The 22,920-nt window shown below is 45.7% G+C and overlaps 1 protein-coding gene across 2 annotated transcripts in view; it reads right to left on the minus strand.

The window, feature by feature from the left end:
• The window catches only part of Corin (corin, serine peptidase), a 220,968-nt gene extending 200,532 nt beyond the window's left edge, over nt 1-20,436 (minus strand). The window contains exon 1 of one of the 2 annotated variants that reach the window (XM_028861320.2): nt 17,889-20,436. In XM_028861320.2, the coding sequence (XP_028717153.1) occupies nt 17,889-17,957 (69 nt within the window). In that variant the 5' untranslated portion in view covers nt 17,958-20,436. Of the gene's footprint in view, nt 1-17,381 lie in introns of both variants that reach the window. The other variant, XM_028861267.2, reaches the window with a different exon arrangement.
• Nucleotides 20,437-22,920: the final 2,484 nt, after the last annotated feature.

Genomic DNA, 22,920 nt, shown 5'->3' on the forward strand with positions numbered 1-22,920 from the left:
TCCAGGATGACCAAAATATGGCCAAAAAAAAAATCAAGAAATTACCCCCATGCATGTCTGCCATCTAATCCTCAGGCCACATTCAGGATTCTCCAGTAACTCCATAGTGCATCACAGACCCATAAGGGCAACTTTAGTATTATGGTATCACTTAGTTTTCATGTTTTGCTTGACTTATTCATTCTTGAGTCTCATTTCCATGACTTTAACAACTTCTGTAAACTTACTAGTCAATAATTCTTTAGAATTTTTCCCAGTTATAGTTTAATGTTAAATTCATATATCTCTAGAAAAATATCATAAAAGTGATATTACATTCCCATTGCATTTGATCTATCTGCTTGATTCTTATTGATGATAACCATATCAACTACATGATAAGAGTGTGTAAACCAAGTCTCCCAATTTTAACATTATTCCTGCCTCCAGGTTAAATGAAAGACATTTGCAGCAAGGTGCTTTGAACTTTGTTAATATCCTTTCCAATTTTTTTTTAAATTTTTTAATTCTAAATCAGAGTGGATTCATTGTTTCCTGTTTCATTTAACATGAGGCTAAAAATGATTAATTTGTAGAGTGCTTGCCTAGCATGCACAAAGCCCATGTTCAATCCCCAGGACTGACTAAACCCCACGTGATGGTGTACACATGGAATCCCAGAATTTGGGAGATGGAAGTAGGAGAATTAGAAGTTCAAGATCACCTTTAGTTACATAGTAGCTCATAGGATACATGAAACCCTGTCTCAAAATAAAACAACAAACAACTCCTACACACACACACACACACACACACACACACACACACACACGCACGCACGCACGCGCGCACGCACGCGCGCAGCAAATCCATTTCAATCAATGCTTTGTGATATGGTAATATCATTATTCCTTTCCATGTTCAACCTGCCATCTCTTCTGCCACTGGGAACCCATTCAAGCTTGCCTCTGTGTCCTTCTGACATGACCACATCATTCCTGACCACATCATTCCAGAAATGCTTCCTGCTTTTCTGCAAGCAAAGGTTTTGGCATCTTTGCCTCAATTTGTCCTTTCTTCATGGAACATGGTTCCTGTTTAAGCAAATTCATATCTTAGAAACAAGATCTGAATGTACAATTGGACTCACAGGGTGTTCCCTTGTGTCTTGAAGTATCCTGCTTGCCATTTTCTCTCAGTACATAGAATGAGAGTTGAAATATTCATATAGGGTATGCCCTCCACATGTACACATGCTGGACAAATGTATACATACTACAAATGTAGCATGTTATACACATACATATACACAATATATATACATATACATACATATATGGTTTAAATATAAAATGCTCACCCCATCCCCAGACTAGGCTGAAGACTAGATCCAAAGCTCAAGGTACTATTTTGCCAGGGTTTGAAACCTTAGAAAATGGGTCCTAGATGGAGGATGTAGGTCACTAGAGTCAAGCCTTTGAAGGTTATACCTGGTCCTCAGTCCCTTAGTCTGCGTTCCCGTCTATCATGAGGAAACGATCCTCCTCTACCTCACAAGCAATCACCACTATGATGCTCTGTCGAAGCTCTTGAGGCCAAGTTACCGTGGACCGCACCCTCCGAAGCCAGGGGCCAAAATACATCTTTCCTCCTTTTACTTGTTCTCTTGGGCATATGAGGCATGACCACACAGAGCAACTAATATGATTTACTCTAAGTTTGCTTATATTTCTCTTCACATTCCCTCATATCTTCATTTCTAATCCTGTGGTACAAAGTTCTAGGTCTCGTGTTATACCGCCAAAGTTTTAACTCTTTTCTCCCGCCATGTGAGATCTGGATCGTCCCTGTGTTTAATTATTTGGTTAACCCTCCAGTCGGTTCCTAACCTGTCTTGCTCTTCCCTATCTTCCAGATGATGGATGCCGTGTGAATTCTTTCCAAGTGCCCACCTGCTGCTTGATGTCCCCACACGTACACATTTCCCTTATCCTGCTGATGGATCATCTTACACCAACCAACACCCATCTACCCACATCGTCCTTACTCTATGGAGTTACCATCCTGCCATGACGGTGGTATGCCACACCGTCTGGACTTCAACCTCTATCCTTCGGCACCTTCTATCTCATCTTGCTCTGCTCACCAAATTCAGAAATAATTAGTTCACCAATGGGTGAGGAATAGGAAAATACCGTGAAAATATTGAAATCCATGAAAAGCAATCCATGTTATACCTTTCTCTTTAAAGACTACACAAAAGAGAAATAAAACGACAAGAACCACATCTGTCATGTTTCCGGGGTGCTTCGAGTTCAAAGGGGTGTGCCTTTGTGTGTGTTGTGTGTCTGATGGTTTACACCACTGGGACCAGGACCACGGCAGATGTTCAGCATTCAGTGATTCCTATTGGTGTGGACACGCACACTCTGGAGAGGGTCAAAGTGGAAGACCGTGATTTCAAATCATGTTTCAAAACTCTCTTTGTACCTTCCCATCCTCTGTCTTCCTCTCTTTGTATTCTTCGGGGTCTCTTACTCTTATCCACATGTTACCTACCCCAAAGCACAACTGTGAGTCACGCCTGTACAATGCCAGCAGCACAATGCAGGAACTAAGTAAATAAACTTACAAATTAAAATGTAAAAGTAAGACATTTCGACTTCCCTCCTGCTTCTCAGTGGCCCCTCCCCCAATAGCGACCCTGAAGCGATCCTCCTCTGCATGCACTATGCTGAGTTGTCAGGAAAGGCTAAAAGCAAACGTGTCTAAGCCCAGATTGGGGTCAGAGGAAGGCAGTGGAGCTGTAGGTGGAAAACTGACACCCCACGTAGTTTCCTCATCTCTGTTTCCAAACACAGACACAGAGTTTACGCCTCTAGGACATTGACTAAACACACACCTGCATGAACTGTGGCTATAACCTTTGTATTAGCAATCTGACAGCAAAACCAAAAGAAATTTCTTCTCACTCATCAAATTTTCCTGGGTGAATTTTTTTTCCTCATTCCTTTTTTTGTAGCAACTTCAGCATATGATTTTTTTTTCTTCCCTTTTAAAACCCCAAAACAGTGAGGCAGTGGCGGCACACGCCTTTAATCCCAGCACTCGGGAGGCAGAGGCAGTTAGATCTCTGAGTTCCAGGCCAGTCTGGTCTGTAGTCCAAGTTCCAGGACAGCCAGAGCTACATAGAGAAATCCCATCTCAAAAGAAAAAAAAAAATTCTTTGGTACATCTGAATTTCTGGTAATATTATTCATGTTTTCTGGGGTCATTATTAAGGAAAGTGAGGTTTGGGTAAACACAAGCCCTGCAGGACTAAGATAGTTAATAAATGATGAAAACCACTATCACACAAGAAGTTTATTCTGTATGAACATGCTGGACAAAGGGATGATTCTCATCCAGGACAGGATAAAACAGAACGTCAAAAGATTCCAATATTGTGTGTTGGAAAAGGCCGATTTGGACATAACTTTAGTGTTTCTCTGTGCATTTTAGAAACATACGTGAAAAGGACAACGAATTTTCTAAGGGAAAGATGTCTTTTTTAAAAAAAAAAATGAAATGAAGGGGCTAGAAAGATGGCTCAGGAGTTAAGAGCATTGGCTGTTCTTCCAAAGGACCTGGCTTCAATCCCCAGCACCCACATGGCAGCTCACAATTGTCTGTAACTCCAGTTCCAGGGGATCTGATACCCTCACACCAATGCACATGAAATAAAATCAAATGAATTATTTTTAAAAATGAAATGAAATAAACGAGGTGACTGGCATGTCCCTGCAACTCCAGCACTTGGGAAGGTAGAGCAGGTGGATCTGGAGTTGAGGGCCAGCCTAGGCTACTTGATGACACCCTATCTCAAAAAACAAGCAAGCAGCCCATCCATCCATCCGTAAATAGATACATGCTTACTTTTTAATGAAAAACATTTTTAAATAGCCCATACATTTCATTTTCTTCCACTGGAAGACTGCTTCCCCAGGAGAGGTCTTTCTTTCCTTTTTAATTTTTCCATGTGGGATTGAAGTGGACTTTCTACAAGCTGAGCAAAATTTCTCCCACTTCATCACACTGCCAGCCCTAAAAGAGGCCATTTCTTCCCTGGGGGTGGGGGAATAACGGGAGGGGTGTCTGATTAATTTCCTTTCCTTTTAAACAGCTTGGGAAGCTCAGTTTCAGTGTTGCACAGAAGGCAGGATAAGAGACACCAGGGCCGTATCCATCAAGGCGAGGATGGGACCACAAACGCCAGGCCGAAAGAGCAAGGGAGCCTCTGCTGCTAGGCAGAGAAAGTGGATGCAGTGGCCAGCCGTCCCGCCATTATGCCTTGAATGGCTCCTCCCACCCCACCCCACCCCATCCCACCCTCTCCCTGGCACAGACTACCCCGAGTGGGCAGCTGGGTGTGAGAGCTTTTTGCAGGGGCCTCCCCGGAACTATTTTTAACCTGGTACTCTCTGCTTATAGACTTTCCACTGGGGTAGCCCCGTGTCCGGGAAACGCACTCCAGCTGGGAAATCCGAGAACTCAGCCGGCCTGTGGCAAAAGATGTATTTTTAGCTGAAACGTGGGGAACTCGGGGTTTTCGTCTATTTTGGACCTTAGAGTGGGAGACACAGAACAGAAGAAAGCTACAGGCCCAGCAGCCAGCCCCAAAGTTCCCTAGTGACAGTTGAGATCGCCGGTGGGAGGATTTTGTGACTGGACAAAAAGGCCATTGTGGATCTTCCTCAACAAATGTGTCTCCCTCAGCATACAGGTGTCACCCCAAGCTCCTCCTGAAGGTCAGGTGTCCATCAGTAGCACCCGGGACTTGATGGACTATGGATTTTGAGCCTTGTCCTAGACACACCAAACTAGAAACTTGACAGAGGGTCCAATGGCCCCTGGGAGGTGAGGCCGGCCAGGTGACCGCCTACTGGCTTTAGTTTGAGACAGTCACTAACATTCATAGACTTACACTTTGAACCTACCGGTTCACACAGCAGTGCTTTTTTTTTTTTTTTTTTAATTTAGTGGACTTTAGTTTTAAAAATACTTCTCATGGAAATGGCTCAGTGAGTAAAATGCCCTCCAGGCAAGCATGAGGACCTGAGTTTGAACCCCCAGAATCTCTGTAAAAGCTGGGGGTCATAGTATGTGTCTGTAACTCCAGCGCTGTGGGTGAGGTCAGGAGCATCTAGAGTCAGAGCAATAAAGTTGACTTGTGGCCGCCTCATGAACTCATGCATGCATGCATGCATGCACGCACACGCACCCCTACACACACTCCCCAACATACACGTATATACACTCGCATTATCACACACATGTACCACACTCGTAAAGTGCACACACAATCAATTAAAGAAAAGACTCTCTAGCTTTATCTCCCAAATTAAGCAAATAGTCAAGAGAGCTGGTAGCTTTTTCCAGCTTCCTTTTTTTCTGCTATATACTGTAACCCACTATGAAAAACCTTCCTTCCCTGTGTAAGTCAGTTAAGATATCAACTGAGTTTTGCCATCAAAGTCCGCAATTGAATCCAAGGAAGAGCAAACTCCAGCCAGGGTGGGCGGAGCATCCCAGCTCTGGATAGCTGAATCCAAGCCAAGATGAAGCGGTTCAGGGGAACACATTCAGAGATGACCTGAGGAGGATGCTCGCAGTAATGTATTAGTGATGTATGCACTTCCCATCCCATGATTACAAATTACCACGAGCTGCATGGGTTACAGCAATGTTCTCTTTTTCAGGAGGCAGGATCCTGAAATCAGTCTCACTGGACTAAAACAAGGCGTCCTCCAGGCTGCTTCCACTGATGATACTGAGGGCAAACTATGACCTGTCTTTTCAAGCTGCGGTGGCAGCCTGCGTTCCTTAGCTTGTGGTCCCTTCTTGCCCCTTTAAAGCACAACTTCCCCACCTACATCTGTAATCACATCACTGTCTCGAAACCCTGACCGGAGGCCTCCTTCTCAGAGGAGTGTTATAATTACATTTCCCACACCCACAGATAAGCCAGGATGGGCTGAGTTCTCCAAATCATCAACTTAACTCCACCGGAAGCCTTCCTTGTCCTGCAAGGTGCAATTTGCAGACTCTTAACTATGCATCAACAGCCGCTCATTAGCTCTGCATGACTCAAGGAGATATATACTAGCCATGAGCACGGATCACTTGGAATGTTTCTTATTTGAATTTACACTAGATAGCAGAGTTGTCAAGCATAAGGATTTGTTACAAGAAAAACGTGGTAAGATATTTAATAACTACATTTTTTTTTTTTTTTTTTTTGGTTTTCCTAGACAGGGTTTCTCTTGTGTAGCTTTGCGCCTTTCCTGGAACTCACTCTGTAGACCAGGCTGGCCTCGAACTCACAGAGATCCGCCTGCCTCTGCCTCCCGAGTGCTGGGATTAAAGGCGTGCGCCACCACTGCCCGGCTTGATACACGTTTAAAAACTATAAAATGATGGATATTTTGAATCCTAGCAAATAATCACTAAAATTCAGTTCATCTGGTTCCGTTGCAAGTGCACCAAGAGACAGTATCTGTGGCTACCGTATCTCTATTGGACCGAGCCCACATTAACTTCTGATTGCATTTGTTTTTGTCTTGCTCGTGGGAGAGACTTGACTTTGAAGAGCAACATTTCTTCTTTTAATCTTCTCTGGGAGAACAAGTAACTCCCCAGAACCCTTCTTTCACATCAAGAGGGATGTGGTTTTGGGACACAGGCAGCAAAGTGTGCCACTTGGCAACAGTAACAGCAAGGAAAAGGCTACACCAGCCCATCAGCTCTCAGGAAGCCCCTTTCCCAAATCCTCTCCGCAGGCCCGTGAGAGAAGTATTGTTCTCAGGCAAAGGAACTCTTAGAGGGACCCCAGCCAGCAGATGATGAGGGATAGAAACTTCACAGCCCTCTATGGTCCTTGTACCCAGGGCTGCCTGGAAGGGCGGATGTCCCAGCTCAGGCTGATACAGCTAACGAGGCTCCTTCGACTTACCAAATTGTTTTCTCCCCAACCTTCCTAAATTCCAGAGATCCCCAGAATTCTCCCTCATTACCTGATAATTTGGCTCCTTTGCTATTCTGAACAGATTTTGTCGCCTCTTTCCCTATTTCGTAACTTTAAAAGCACAGCTATTCAAGGAGGAACATTTTCTCTGAGGCCAAGTTCTTCTTCAATGGTTCCCCGGAGCTCACATATCTCCTGACTTGATGCTGGGCCATGTGGTGGAAGACAGTAACTGCCCCTCGCCCTTCCTCCCTCCCACCAGCCCAAGCTTCACACCCAGGCATAGTTTCAGTTCTGACCTACAGCCAAAGCAGGGACCCCAGGGCTGAGAGGGTCTAAACGACCTGCCAAGTTTGCTCTGATTGGGTTGCCCTGGGTGCTGAACGGGCAGTTTTGCCTTTGGCTGAGGTTCAGGGTAATAAGCCCTAGAAAACACTCACGGAGAGGAAACTCAAGCTGAGGTCTGTGCGGGTGCATGGTGTCTGGGCAGCCCTCCTGTGGGCACTCCCTCGTCCCCTTCCCACAGAGTTCCTGAATCCTCCCTCGGAATTTCCTGAGGGACAGCAGGGATAAGGACCCCTCTTGTTCTAATGAAGTGATTCTGGATTCCTGATGGGCCCCTAAAATAGCTCCAGGATGGGGCTGATTGCCAGAAAGGCCAGACCTTGACTGGAAACTGGTGATTTTCAGTCCCCTTCCCCAAAGCAGGGCGCTGGAATTTCAATTAACAGCCAGTTGTACCTGTTGAATTAAACCTCCGCAGAAGTCCCTGGGTGCTGGGATTTGGAGAGTTTCTGAGTTGTTTAGCCAATGCATCCACATGTCAGAGGGGTACACCCAAACCCTACTGTACCTCTTCTCCTGGTTGTTCATTTATGCCCTTCATCATAAATTTTTTAAAGCAGGGTATCTTTCTGAGCTCAGTGAGCCATTCTACCAAATCATCACACTGGCGTGTGGGTGTGGGGTGGCTATGGCTTACAGCTCATCAGTCAGAAGTCAGGTGGCTGGGGACCTGCTACCAGCGTCTCTGAAGGCAGTGTTGAAGGACAAGCCCTTTAACTCCAGGAAAACTGTCAGAATTGAGTTGAATTGTTGGCACTGAGTTAGTTCAGGGAGTCGGAGAAGTGGCATTTTAAAAAAGCCCATGAATCTGGTGTCAGGAGGAAAGAGCATGCCAGCTCATCGACTGTCACAAAGGCCAAACGGGGAGAGGACAGTATATGGCACAGGGCCCTGCTCTTTTTCCACCAGCACATCAAAGATGCAGCACAGAAAATGGGACCTGGTGCTGTGGGAGCCCTTCTTGGGTTCCTTGTGGCGTTACCCAGCAGGTCCGTATAGAGGATGACTAGGACCATGGGCCTGAGTGCAGGTGTTTGAGATGGTCTGCACTTGGCTGTGCTGGGGGATGGTCTGTATGTCAAGTTGTTCTGATTGGTTAATAAATAAAACCTGATCGGCTGTGGCTAGGCAGGAAGGATAGGCGGGACTAACAGAGAGGAGAAATAAAAGGACAGGAAGGCAGAAGGACTGGCTGCAGCCGCCGCCATGACCAGAGAGGCTGCAGCCGCCGCCATGACCAGCAGCATGTGAAGACGCCGATAAGCCACCAGCCACGTGGCGAGGTATAGATTTGTAGAAATGCGTTACTTTAAGATATAAGAATAGTTATTTGTAGAAATGCGTTACTTTAAGATATAAGAATAGTTAACAAGAAGCCTGCCACGGCCATACAGTTTGTAAGCAATATAAGTCTCTGTGTTTACTTGGTTGGGTCTGAGCGGCTGTGGAACTGGCGGGTGACAGAGATTTGTCCTGACTGTGGGCAAGGCAGAAAAACTCAAGCTACAACCTGGTTTACACTTGCAAAGTCTCATGGCTTCCTAGCATCCATTTAGTGCTGAACTCCCATTTCTGATCTCACTTGACTTGGACAAAAATGTCTTAAAAGTAAGAGAAACATTAAGTAAACCATTGCCATGTTGACTTCCAAGCCACGCAGGCATCCTGCCCACCTGTAGGATGAGGCTCTGAAATAGACAGAGGTGACAGTCCTGTACTATCAAAATAAGCCTTGAAACCCTCCACAAAGCCCTGCGCTGGAGAGCGATATCATGTCAGTCACTGGATTCCACATGTTCTCCAGGGGTGGAGTACGGTTCCTCAGTGGAGTGCCTAATTAGCTCATTGGCTCCAGCTAAGAGGACAGAAGAGCCCACACATCCTCAACACAGGACCATACTGTGAACTGTAAGAACAGGGCACAAAAGGCACCAGGGTTATATAAAGCAGATTGCTCTGTCATCTCGTGTTCACTGAGGTCACTGGGTGGATTCACCTGACACAGAAGCTTCACCCAGTTCTCTCTTCCCCGCACTCCTGTTGCCATTGGTTGCTTAGTTAAGCTTCCCAAGTGCATGCAACTCTTGCTCATCAGTAGATCCCTAAGTGTCTAATTCCATGCCTGGCATATAAGATCTTGTCAACTGGATAAGAGAATCTGTTCCTCTCCAGGCCAAGCTGTGCCCACAAATTCTTCAAAGACCTAGCACCTAGCTGCCAGCCCCTGGGGAGTTGTGTTGCCCTAGCTGGAGAAAGTCACACCAAACTCTTCACAAAGAGATCTCTCACCATTTAGGAGGCCATGGAGGCCCCAAGCAAGAGTTCCAGGTATTGTGAGATCCGGCAGAGTAGTACATGCCAGTAATCCTAGCACTCGGGAAGTAGGCAGGAGGATCAGGAATTCAAGGCCAGATTCAGCTATATATGGAGTTTGAGTCCAGCCTATGCTACATGAGACCCTGTTTCAGAAAAACAAAAGCAAAACAGAAGCCTCCTGATGCTATCTACTCTGATAGGCTGCAGGGGCACTCTACCTAGTTAAATGTAGAGTTTCACTCTATAGTTTCAGAGAGATCTATGTTCCACAATGGCAGAAGGATTTTTCTTTAAAGCACCCCTGCCCGGTCCCCACCCCACCCCACCCCCTTGCCCAGCCACTGGAAACAGAAATAATTCTTCAAATGCGGTGGCCTAAAGGGTCCCTGAGCTGAGCAAGTGTATGGGTGCTGCCATAATGGCCTTTACAGACCGCCCCTTTATGTTTCAGCCCCTCTTCTAAGTCAGCCTGGTGGCTCTCTCTTTCCTTCTCCTTAGGCTTCACCAGGGGCTTTTTTTATAGCATCAGTACCACTACTGAATGGTGACACAGGTCACCTGCAGGGCCTCTCTAGACCTTCCACCAGCCTCATCAGGAATGGGCATGTGGTTGTCACCACCCATTCTGACAAGCTGGACATAAAGAAGTGTCCCACAGGAGAGCTGATGGGGCAATGGCCTACAGGATGAGAGAAAGACAAAATTTACAGGCACTGGACAGTCTTCAGCAGAGCTCAGCACATGCTAAGAGTGAGACAGAGGAGCCCGTGCCCCAAGGCATCATGGTTCTATTTTCATGAAGACTAGAGAGAATCTTGAGATTTTCTGACAACCTGAAGAAGGGCTGTCAGCCCTGCCCTTCAATGCTCAGAGCTCCCCACCCAGGTAGAAATCTCTCATTTGCAGAGCATCATCTCCCAACCACACAGGGACAGTGTGTCTTCAAGAATAATAAACTTAAGTGCATTACTTATTCTAAAGTTCCCAATCTTCCTAATACTGCCACCCTATAATACAGTCCCTCATGTTGTGGTGACCTGCAACCATAAAATCACTTAGTTGCTAATTCATGACTGTAACTTTGTGTGGTTGATATATTATACACCCCAATAAACTTATCTGGAGGTCGGAGAACAGAACAGCCACAATATTAAACATAGAAGTCAGGCAGTGGTAGCACACGCCTTTAATCCTAGCATTCCAGAGGCAGAGATCCCTCTGAATCTCTGTGAGTTCAAAGTCACACTGGAAACAGCCAGGCATGGTGACTCACGCCTTTAATCCCAGGAAGTGAGCCTTTAATTCAAGGAAGTGATGGCAGGGAGCAAAAAAGGTATATAAGGCGTGAGGACCAGGAACTAGAGCCTGGTTAAGCTTTTAGGCTTTTAGCAGCAGTTCAGCTGAAATTCATTCCAGATGAGGACTCAGAAGCTTCCAGTTTGAGGAAACAGGATTGGCTAAGAAGTTGGCAAGGTGAAGTTAGCTGTTTCTCTGATCTTCCAGCGTTCACCCCAATACCTGGCCCTGGGTTTGTTTTTATTAATAAGACCTTCTAACAATTCATGTTCCAACTTCGCTACTGCTATGAATCGTGACGTAAATATCTGATATGTGGCCCCCACGTTGAGAACCACTGCTCTAAAGCATATTTGCCAAAGCCAAAAGAAAACAAACTTTTAGGAAGTAGGGAATGGAAGCACATTAAAGGCAACACACTGAGCTGGGGTGAATGGCCAATCCAACGTGACAGGCGTCCTGAAGACAACAGAAGAGACGTGAAGAGCAGGGCATGTGACAGTGGAGGCAGAGACTGGGGTGACACAGCTACAAGCCAAGGGACACTGAGGAGTGTTCATCTACAAGCTAGGAATACTAAGGGAAGGATCCACCCACAAACTCTTCAAAGGGACCACGACCCTGTCAATACCTTGATATCAAGTGTGTGGCCCCGCAAACTCTGAGCACGTACTTTCCCGTAGTTTCCATTTTATCGTAACGGTCATTGAAAACTGACTGACATAGCACCTCTCTGTTTTCACTAGGTCCAAATTTACCTCAGCCACTCACAATTAACTACTAGGTACCCACTGTATACCAGGCATTCATCTAACAATAAGGAAAGACGCTGAAACATCTCTGCCCTTGAAGGCTTACATTCTAGTACAGGAGACAATAATAAACTATCCAAAGAAAAAAGGAGTAAAATGCACAGCTTGTCAAATGATGCTACATCCTGGAAGGGACCAACAGAGTGAGGTGGGGTACCATTCTCAACCTCCACAAACCAAGCGCCCTCAGTGGATGCTGTGCCAAACATCACACTCAATATTCGAGTGCCTTGATTCTCACAAAAACTGGTGCACCGAGTAAGGGAATATTGGGTGGGGAAAGAGCCCCTCTGGTGAAGTCTGTTCTAAAGCCAGCAATGTCTCAGTCTTGACTGTCACCATCAATGGAGAAAACGATCTATGAGCAAAGAGAGAGGCCAAAAATCAAGTTCCAAAGGAGCTGGTGATTAGGATGCACGTGCTGCCTTATTTATAGCCGTCAACAAATGCTGAAGCTATATAAAAGACTTCAAAACCTCAGAAGTGATTCTGCTGCACAAAATCATACAGAGAAGGGAGCAGCAGACGGTGCTAGGCAGGACTTTTCACTCCCCTAGGAAAGAAAGAGGGAAGAAGGCCCCTTCTCTAATGAAGATGATGAAGAGGGCGCTCCAGCATTGCTGCCCAAGCAGTAGTCAGAGTCACGGGGGGGGGGGGGTTACTGAGCTCAGGACACATGCTAGTGAGAGTGGAAACCTGAGTCTCTTTAATGGATTAATTTACACTGAAGCAATTTAAGCAGCTAGTATAATATTATAAACCTGCAGTAATCAAAGCAATCTAGTTCTAACATAAAAACAGACCAGTGGGTCAATGGAAAAGAACAGAGCCTAGAAGGAAACCCGGACATACATGGCCTTTGACACAGTAGGGGAAAGAGAGTCTCCCCAACTGAGTCCCCACATACAGAAGAGAAAACCTGGACCTTTATCTCACACCATTCAGAAAAAGAAATAAGAATAGATTAAAGGCATAAAGACCTCAAACCATAAAACTCCTGGAGGAAACGAGAAACATTTCTCCTCACAGGATACTTGGATAATTTGTCTATGACATCAAGTACAGGTAACAAGGCAATAATGAATAATCAGGATTATGACAGAGTATGCATGCAAAGTTTCTGCACTGAAAGGGAAATGATCAGGAAAGTAAGACATCAACTGTGTGATGGAGAAAATATTTACAAATCAAATAGCTTATGAATCTTGGCTACCTTCACAGGGGACTCCTATAACTCAATGGCAAATGTGAATAAATAAATAATAACACAATTTTAAAAATAAGTAAAAGATTCATACAGACATTTTCCCAATGAAATCACACAAATGGCCATTGGGTACATGAAAGTTGTTCAACTTCTCTAGTTAGAGGCAAATCACCACAGTAAGATGGTATATCTCATGCTGGCTACACTGTCCACTATCCCAAAACAAGAGAATAAAAGGGATTAGACGCCAAGAGATACAATGGGAAAGAATAAAAGGTGATGTAGCCATTATAGGAAACAGTGTGAAAGAACAATATGAAAGTTCACTATAAAATTAAAAAGAGAGATACTTTATGGTCCATCAACCCTACTCTAATTACAAAATAAATAAATAATAAATATTCCCGAAGGAGTTGAAAACTGGCCCTTGAGGAAAAGCTGTTCATCGTGGTCTTTATTCATCATGTGTTCAGGATGTGGAAGAGCTGAAAGGCCTAATGGTGGATGAGTGGATGATGAGAAGTGTTTGTACACACAATGGAATATTAGCCATAAAAAGAAGAAAATCCGCTGGGCAGTGGTGGTGACGGCGGCAGCAGCAGCAGCAGCAGCAGCAGCAGCAGCAGCGCACGCCTTTAATCCCAGCACTCGGGAGGCAGAGGCAGGCGGATCTCTGTGAGTTCAAGGCCAGCCTGGTCTACAAAGTGAGTTCCAGGAAAGGTGCAAAACTACACAGAGAAACCCTGTCTCGAAAAACCATAAATAAATAAATAAATAAATAAATAAATAAATAAATAAATAAATAAATGAATAAATAGATAGATAGATAGATAGATTAAAAATAAATAAATAAATAAATAAATAAATAAGAAAATTCTCCTATTTGTATCACAATGAATGAATCTGAGGATGTTACACTGAACGGAATGAGCCAGACTCAGACATCAAAATCCTACATAATCCCACTTATCTGAGGAGCCTAAGAGTCAAATTCATAGAAGGAAAGAGTAGGGCCAGGTGGGAGTGAGTGGAGACAGGGGAAGTATTCAGAAATGGCATAAAATCAAAGTATCGCAAGATGGGCTAAGGCAGGCCTGGAGATCTATCCTTAGAGTTACAATACTAAATTATACATTTGAATTAATTTTTGCTACCAGAATAGAGCTCCTGTTAAATATTCTTATAGCAAAATGATAAAAGCAATAATTAAGAGAGCAGGAGGCATTAGATACATTCAAGGAATTAATTATGGCGGTGGCTTCAGAGTCAATATTATTTCAAAGTCTAGTTGTATATATACAATATTTTTTAATATCAAGACCTCAATAAGAGTTTTTTTTACATTTTATTTTTTTATTATTAAGAAATTTTCTATTCATTTTACATACTAACCACAGATCCCCTTCCCCTCCCTCCTCCCACCACCCAACCTTCCTCCCCCCCCACCCCCCCCCCGCCAACCCACACCCCATTCCCACCTCCTCCAAGGCAAGGCTTCCCATGGGGAGTCAGCACAGCCTGATACACTCAATTGGAGCAGATCCAAGCCCCTCCTCCTGTACCAAGGCTGTGTAAGGTGTCCCACAGATTTTCTTAAATATTTAATGAGGCTTTACAGAATACACTGACTATTACATAGAGTTACTTGTAATAAGCATTTCCTTCATTACATGGTGTCCTTTAAGGTGGAAACAACACCATCCCTACTTTCTGATGGAGGAAACAGCCTTGGCAAGACCTGACCAATGGGATGGCTGCTTTTCAAATCTAACTAGAGCTGGAGATCTGACACCAAGACCCGCAGTCTTCCTCCTGAGCCTTGCTCCCGAGGGCACATTTCATTCAATAGTTCTTCCATTTGCCATCAGAGAAAGGATGGGAGGGGTGGAAATTGAAATTTGGAGGGACAAGCAGAGCAAATCTGGGTTTACCTGACCTCTTAGTGGGGACCTAGAACTTCAGTCAGTGTCCTTAAGCCAATCAGTAGTGTTTTCCATGTGGCTGGGCAAAATGCATGGAGCAAATAGGGCATGAATGCAGACTTGTTGATTATCTTATTAAGGCAAAGATGTAATTGAGTAATCCTGCCTGTCTTGGACCTTCTCAGCACACAGCTGGTGGTCCAGCTCTTCCTTGTCCCTGGGGAGCTCCCATGACACCACTGGGAGGGAGGGATCTTCGTGTTGGAAGACACTAAGGTAAGGGAAATCTCACAATGAGGGGTGGAGAGAGGAGACAGTGACTCTCCTCCCTCTCTGGAGATACTGCCCTCCCATTCTTTCTCTCCCCCCCCCACACACACACAGTGAAAGGGCTTGGTGGCACTTGCTGGCTCTGCTGCCTTGGAGTGAGCCCTCCACTGTCAGGCAGAGACATGGAGCAAGCCTCAGAGGCTGATTTTATTAAAGGCTGAGACGCCTCGTTGAAGCCTGAGGCTATCTAACAGATAACCAAAAAACTGCTTTTTTAAATCTTCACTTTGCATCCCCTTTTGCCTTCACCTTCGGGTCTGCTTCCTGCTTAGCTCTGCACACAGGCATGCAATTATTTCAGGAATGTCTATCTGCAAATGGTCACACGGGGGTGATGAGCTCTAAATAAACCCGAGTCTCCGATTCCCCTTCAAGCCTGAAGCACAAGCCAGCTTTGGGAGGACATGTGGCCACTGTCTGCCACCAGCTTTTATGATACTTGTTCCAGATGCCCCCAGAGCGGTACCTCAAAATTCACAGTGGTTGGTTGCACTGTAACCTTCCAGGAACAGTGAGTCTTACAGGGCGAGCAGCCCATGGTGAGACTCAGGAGCAATTGCCACAGAGGAGGAGTCCCCCGACTCTGGGAACTGATGCTACCCTGGATGACTTCCCTGGAGCCTTCCAGACCCGAACTGAGATGATAACCGCCCAGAGTACAGGCAGCTAACTGCATTTGTATGGATTCTTGCCCCTGTTTAATCCTGAAATTATGCCATACAACCCCCACGGCCGGCCCCCTTTTCTTTCCAACAAGGCAGATACAAGAGCCCTGGTGCCCATTCTGCTATCGCCGAGATTTCTGCAACATTAAGGGGCTGGTTTACGGTGGAATCGATTCTGTCTCTTTAAAAAAAATTCCTCGTTCTTGGAAATCTACTTGAAGAGATTACTGAAGCATTTCTTCGTTCCTTGCCTTATCTCACTGGAAGAACAACTTAGACTTTTCTTTGTATTGTAACCCTATCCCACAGAGAACTTTCTGAAATGGGCTCCCCTCCCCTACAAAAGCTTCACAGCTTCCTGAGGTTTGGGTTACTCCATGTTCCACACACTCAAAAGATACTTCATACAATGAAAACACTTGGTGTCCTCCTGGGAAAAAATCTGCAGGTCTTAACTGCTCCACTGATCAGGCATTTTTCGACCCCAGAATCCTGGTTTTAGAAACTGATTTTGAGCAATCTCATACAAGACTAGTAGGTACCAGGAAGCCAGAGAATGTCGGCGGCACTGTGACTGATGTATACACCCCAAAAGCCTAGTTTGTTGTTTGTTTGGGGAATTTGCCAAAATCAATGTTTGCCGCACTTTTAACTTCAACTCTGCCAAAATGTGTCCCTGAACAATCAGCAGTGGTTCTGGCTTGGCTCCCTTTCTGGTGGCACTCTTGCAGACTTCCGAGTCCGTCAGTAGAGTCCTTCAAATCTTAAAAATGGAATAACTATAAAGCACAGACATGGACGTAGAGAACCGTGGAGCCTTGTACTGTAAACCTTGTACCGTAAACCTTGCAGTGCCTTGTTCTGGGACGTTTCAGTGGGAGGGAGTTGCTGGGACAGCTTATGGCCCAACTCGGTCCCCAAAATGGGAAGCCACACACAGAGCGCCCACACTGCCATCCTCCGGCCTCCAGAATGCTCACATGGAAGTCCAGGACTGAGTTTTCACAGGACTCCACAGGACACCTAACCAGCCCTCTCCCTCCCGGCAGACACTGACTGGTCCTGTCTACCTCTGTGCAGCTTCCCCCCGCTCCCCCCGGACGGGAACCAGCAGATTCCAGGACCCTAATGAGCCGCAGCCAAGGGTGACTGCAACCTAGACTTGGTTACCCGAGGCTCGGGTCAGGTGAACCCTCTGGAGTGTACTTTCCTTTCTCTGGAGAGCGCGGCAGCAAGGGCACCCCTTCCCAGGACTGCATGAAAACCGTCCCAAACCCTAGCGGCTCAAAGCCTGCACCGCAACCCGCGGACAGCACCCGGTGCTTCCGGGGCCGGTACCCGCCCGAGAGAAAGTTTATGAGCATTCCCAGCACTCTTGTTTTGTGGCGCCAAAACATAGGACCATCCCGGGGCGCTGACTGGCCCCCATTGGGGACGCTTCTGCAAACAGGACCTAGTCACTGCGCACGCAGCCGGGCCGAGCGCAGTGGGGATGCAATGGCTTACGTCTGGGGCAGGCGGGGCTCCGACGCAATCCTTCCAGCTGCTGCGGGGAGCCTGGAACGTGGACCCGGAGAAGCCGCCACCGGTCCCGGAGGGGCCGGGGCCGACGGCTCCACCTGCAGCCTCCCCCGGAACCTGCACGCAGCCAAGCCCACTCGGTGCGAGGAGGGCGGCGGTAGGAGGGACTCTGCAAGAGAGGTAGCATGGCCCGGGACAGGAGCAGTGGGCTCTCCTCACTGAGCTGACCCGAATGCTAAAGAAAACCCTGTCCATGACTGCCAGTGTCCCCGACGACGCCAAGCCACCGGAGTGGAGGACCGTCCGCCTAGGGACCGGCTGCAGGGCACTGAGCATGCCACTGAGAAGTCCGTGCTCACTGACCCACGGACAGGAAGGAGGTGGCACCCGAGGAAGGCAGGAAGGGACGAGGAGAAAAGGTTTGACTCTGAAGTCACCAGGACTCGGGCCACGCAACCTGTGTGCGGGAGGAGCGCGGGGTGTGGATCTTACCCTCTTTGGGGAGTTAGCTCGGCGACTGCGCTCCTCCGGAGCAAGGGCAGGGGGCCGTTTCGTAAACATATCTTTTTCCTCCGTCCACTCTTATCTCGGTCGCTTTTCTCCGCTCTATGGGAGAGGCACTACGGATGTCTTTCTCCTCACTCGGAGAGAAGTTGTACTCAGGGGATGGGAGCCCCATATTTTGTCTGCTGGGCAGACCCCACCCGCAGACCACTCCCTCCCTTCACTCTCTGGGTCCTACCCATAACCCTTAATGACAGTTCCTCCATACCCACCCCTGTCTTCAAAAGTTATTCTTCTAAGGCAGATGGGAAGTCAAGAGTCTACTGCCCCCATCCTCCACACCAGGAAAAAAAAAAAAAAAAAAAAAAAAAAAAAAAAAAAAAAAAAAAAAAAAAAAACCTTAAACTACAGGACAGCAGCAAAGGCCAGACTTAGATACAGAATGACAGTGTAAAGGGCCACTCTCCTCCTAGTGAACTCTTTTGATCACATCCTAGGACACCCCATTCCTCCAAGCAGGACTCTAGCCTGGCAAGTACCAAAATGAGTGCCATACAGGCACTGGCAATTCAACGCCAAGTTTGTTGTGTTTGAAACGATGTAAGGTTTTGAAGGCAGGCGTTATTTGCATTATGAAAATTGCAAATCTGTCTTCTGCTCCAAGTTAAGGGAGGAAACTGCTTTTGGAAGACTGAGTCGCTGCTCAGGCTTCATGGACCGGGGGCGCTCCAGCCTGGGACTGCCTGCCAAGATCATCCCACAGGCTGAAGTCAGGGGCCAGCAAACCACACCTGTCCTTCACAGGGAGCCACATTTTTAAGGTAGCAAGGAAAGCACTGGAGACATTCCACTGCAGGGGTGGGTGGTATTGCCACTTGAAGACCGAGACGATTGTTAAATGTTCAGCAAAAAGAAAGAAAAAGAAAACAGAAAAAGGATAAAATAAAGGGACCAAAGACTTTATTAAGTTTTCTTAGACATGATTTTTTTTAGTCCAATTTCAATCAAAATCTTTAAAATTTTAAACATTGTATACTGTTATATATGGTAATACTGAAATAGTCCATCTCAGTAGACTATGTGACCTGTCACTGTCCTTGAGTGTCACTGTGTGGACAAGGGCACATGTGTGCAACTGGCAGGGTAATGGGTATTTTCCTTCTGAAGAGACACGCAGTCTGAGAAATGCCATACACGTGAGGTGTAGTTAGAAGTCAGTACGTAATACACTCTCTAAGGTTTCCCAATTCACAAACCCCACGTGTTCTAACGCAGCAGCTCTGCCCTAAGCATTTCACACGCACCCTCTCTAACCCAGAGACGAGAAGCAGCTGCCTTGACATGCCCCAGAGGCTGTGGCGCTCTGTAACTGCGGTCTTACCAAGATGCTGCTTCATCATACATCAGCACCCACAGGACACCCATCTGGGAGGCACATCTGCTAGCTGCCCCTTGAGGGTCAGAGTTCCTGGGTCTGTGAATGGAGCACTGGGTGGATGGATGTACACCCCTTCAGACAACCATCGCCTGTGAGTCTCTTTCTTTTCCACCGTCTGCCCCCTGGTGGAGGTGTTGTGGGAACTATGAAACTGAAGTAGCTAAACAGTCAGCATGGTCTCTCCCTTGATTTTCTGCACTGTGTTCCTAAAGCGGACTGTAGTGATAAGGTAAACATGCCCCAAACTCCCTTCTTACAGCTCCAGTTATCACGAGTAGCAGAACCAGTAGTTGAGGTATTTTTTGCTGCTTGGGGGGAGGGGAGGTAATAAAATATGAGGATGAACACCTATGTTTATATTTAGTAATTAACTTTCATACTGTAAGAAATCAAATGTGTCTTATATTCAAGTTAGTCATGAAGAGTGCTCACTGTGATTTTTAATGACTTACTGGAGTTAGTCTTTTAAAAAGTCACATTAGTGCTTCAACTTACATTATTTAGAGCTGTGACTTCTGGCCTGCTAAGCAAGGGCTCTACCACTGAACCAAATCTCTGACCCCTCAATTTAAAGAAAAAAAAAACGTGGCAATGTCTGTCTAATGTCTTAAATAATCTTAATTTTCCAAAAATTAACATTTCTGATACCATTCTGAAAGTCTGTCTAGCATTTCAAGCATATATCAAACTAGTTGCATAATTTAAAAGAAAAACACAAAGATTAAGAGACTTATGGGATTCCTGACAAAACAAAATAGCCACATGAGTTTGTCATAGGAAAAACTTGCTGCATCCTCGTCTTGTCTGACCGAGTCTTACGAACAAACAGAACCCCCAGAGTTAAGGATCTCACAGCAAAAAGGATGTCTAACGTTCTGGTGTGCCGTTTTGAGGTATGCTTTGTCGATAGACAATAGTTATACACTGTACATCTCAAGATGCTAAAATAAATGATTTTGATAGCTGTTTTTAAAAGAGACTTATAGGAAATTAACTTAAAGGTGGCGAGGGAGAGAATTTGGGTAGAGAAAACTAAAATTAAGGGCCATTTGAAAGAAACCTAATGTTGAAGGTGATCTAAATGAAATCTCCAAGTAATGGGGGGAGACAGAGTCCCAACTGGCCATCTTATCACCAAATGGAGCTTCCAGTACTGGGAATGGGTTACTGGGAATGGATATGGGTTGTTGGCCAAAAGGGTCCCACTGGAATGCCCAAACAACTCTAGGTTGCTCTACACAAACTAAGAGCAAGGCACCACTGCTGAAGACAGCACCCACACACCTCATTGAACGTGAAGTCACATCTGTGCCTACATAGAGCCTTCACACCTATGTTCTAGAGTCTTTGGTACAGGAAGGTACTCAACATGCTACCAAAAGAGAAACATAGGACTGGAGAGATGGCTCAGAGATTCAGAACACTGACTGTTCTTCCAGAGGTCCTGAGTTCAATTCCCAGCAACCACATGGTGGTTCACAACCATCTGTAATGAGATCTGGTGCCCTCTTCTGGCATGTAGATATACATGCAGACAGAACACTGTATACATAATAAATCTAAAAAGAAAGAGAAAAACATAAACACCAAGCAAGATACAAACCCTTTTATCTACAATAGTGTCCTGCCTGCAAGAATATGCTTGGGCAATGGTGGCACAAAGTTTGTAGGAATAACCAATATCTGACTGAGGGCGCACTCCACGAGATGGAACTCATACTGAACATTGCTTGGGTGACCAAGAACCAGAGACTAGATTGCCTGGAGACCTAGTGTAAAACCAAATACCTCTGTTCTTTAGAGGAAAGAGAGAGAGAGGGAGAGAGAGAGAGAGAGAGAGAGAGAGAGAGAGAGAGAGAGAGAGAGAGAGAGACTCCTAATGACATTCTGTCATACTCGTAGTGTCTTGCTCAGCCATCATCAAAGAAGCTTCCTCCTGCAGCAGATGGGAATACGGAGACCACAGCCAGATAAAACACAGAGTGAAAGACCTCAGAACACTCAGCCCTAAATGGAATGTCTCCATCAATCCCTCCTCTCAGAGCTCAAGGAACCCTGCAGCAAAGGAGGCAGATAGAGTGTGCTGCAGGATGTCTTTCTGTGCCCTGTGAACATGTGTTGCTCTGATTGGTTGATTAATAAAGCTGTTTGGCCTATAGTAAGGCAGAATAAGGTTAGATGGTACATTCAAGCTGGAGAGACGGGAGAAAAGGAGAGTGAGGGGAAGATGCTTCAAGCCACCGCCACCGCCAGAAGCAGGATGTGAAAGTACTAGTAAGTCATGAAGCCACGTGGCAAGGCATAGATTGATAGAAATGGGTTGAATTAAGTTATAAGAGCTAGTTAATAATGAGCCTGAGCCATAAGCAATATAATTTGTAATTAATATTAAGCCTCTGAGTAATTATTTTATAAGCAGCTGCAGGACCATGAGTGTGAGAGATTCATCCGGACTGCGGGGGCCAGGCTGGACCTGAGAAACATCTGTCTACAAGAGTGTAAGAGCCAGAGGGTATAGAGGACAGCAAGGACACTTAAAGCAACAGGACCATATATGTGCACATATGAACTAAAAGAACTCAGAGACTGAGGCAGCACACACAGTCTACACAGGTCTGCACCAGCTGGGGTCCTCCATCCCTGACCCGGAAGAAATCTCCAACTGATAACCACTTGCAGATGAAATTTTAGTTTTTCCAGGGGAGTGTCCATGGGGAAACGAACTCCTGCATGCCCAGCAGTAGATGGCCAACAGAAAACAAACTTAACACTCTAAGTTCTTTGTCTTATAATGTCGTATCAGGACTTCCCCCCTACCCCTCTTTTTACCCTACAGGTTGCATATACATTATGGCTTATGGTATTTTTGTGTGATTCCTAAGTGTGAATGAGCAGGTCTCTGTTTCTTCTGCCTTTTCTTAAGCTCTTTTCCTGGTTTGTTTCATCCTATTCCAACGTGTTTTTATCTTATTTCGTTTCATTATTGTTCCCTGTATATATTTTTTTTTAAGATTTATTTATTTATTATGTGTACAGCATGTATGACTGCAGGCCAGAAGAGGGCACCAGATCTCATTACAGGCGGTTGTGAGCCACCATGTGGTTGCTGGGAATTGAACTCAGGACCTCTGGAAGAGCAGTCAGTGCTCTTAAGCGCTGAGCCATCTCTCCAGCCCTCCCCCCTGTATATTTTCTAATGAGAGACAGAAAGGAGGTAAATCCAGATTGGAGAGGAGAGGAGGAGGAACCATAGTCAGAATATGTTATGTGAGAAAATAAAAATCTGTCCTCAACAAAAGGGGTGTGTGTGCTCTGTTGTACTCTGAGGTGTGAATCCATTTACTAGGGAAGTCTTAAAGGTAGGAGACTGAGCCACTCAGCGACATTTATGTTTTTTAAGCACTCTATGTCAGGAGGCAGAGGCAGGTGGATCTCTGTGAGTTCGAAGCCAGTCTAGTCTATAGAGTGAGTTCCAGGACATCCAGGGCTGTTACACAGAGAAATCCTGTCTCAAAAACCAAAAAAAAAAAAAAAAAAAAAGAAAGAAAAAGCTACAAAACTCAAGAATTAAGAACTTTACAA

The sequence above is a fragment of the Peromyscus leucopus genome, chromosome 10, assembly GCF_004664715.2.
Source record: "Peromyscus leucopus breed LL Stock chromosome 10, UCI_PerLeu_2.1, whole genome shotgun sequence".
Taxonomy (NCBI): domain Eukaryota; kingdom Metazoa; phylum Chordata; class Mammalia; order Rodentia; family Cricetidae; genus Peromyscus; species Peromyscus leucopus.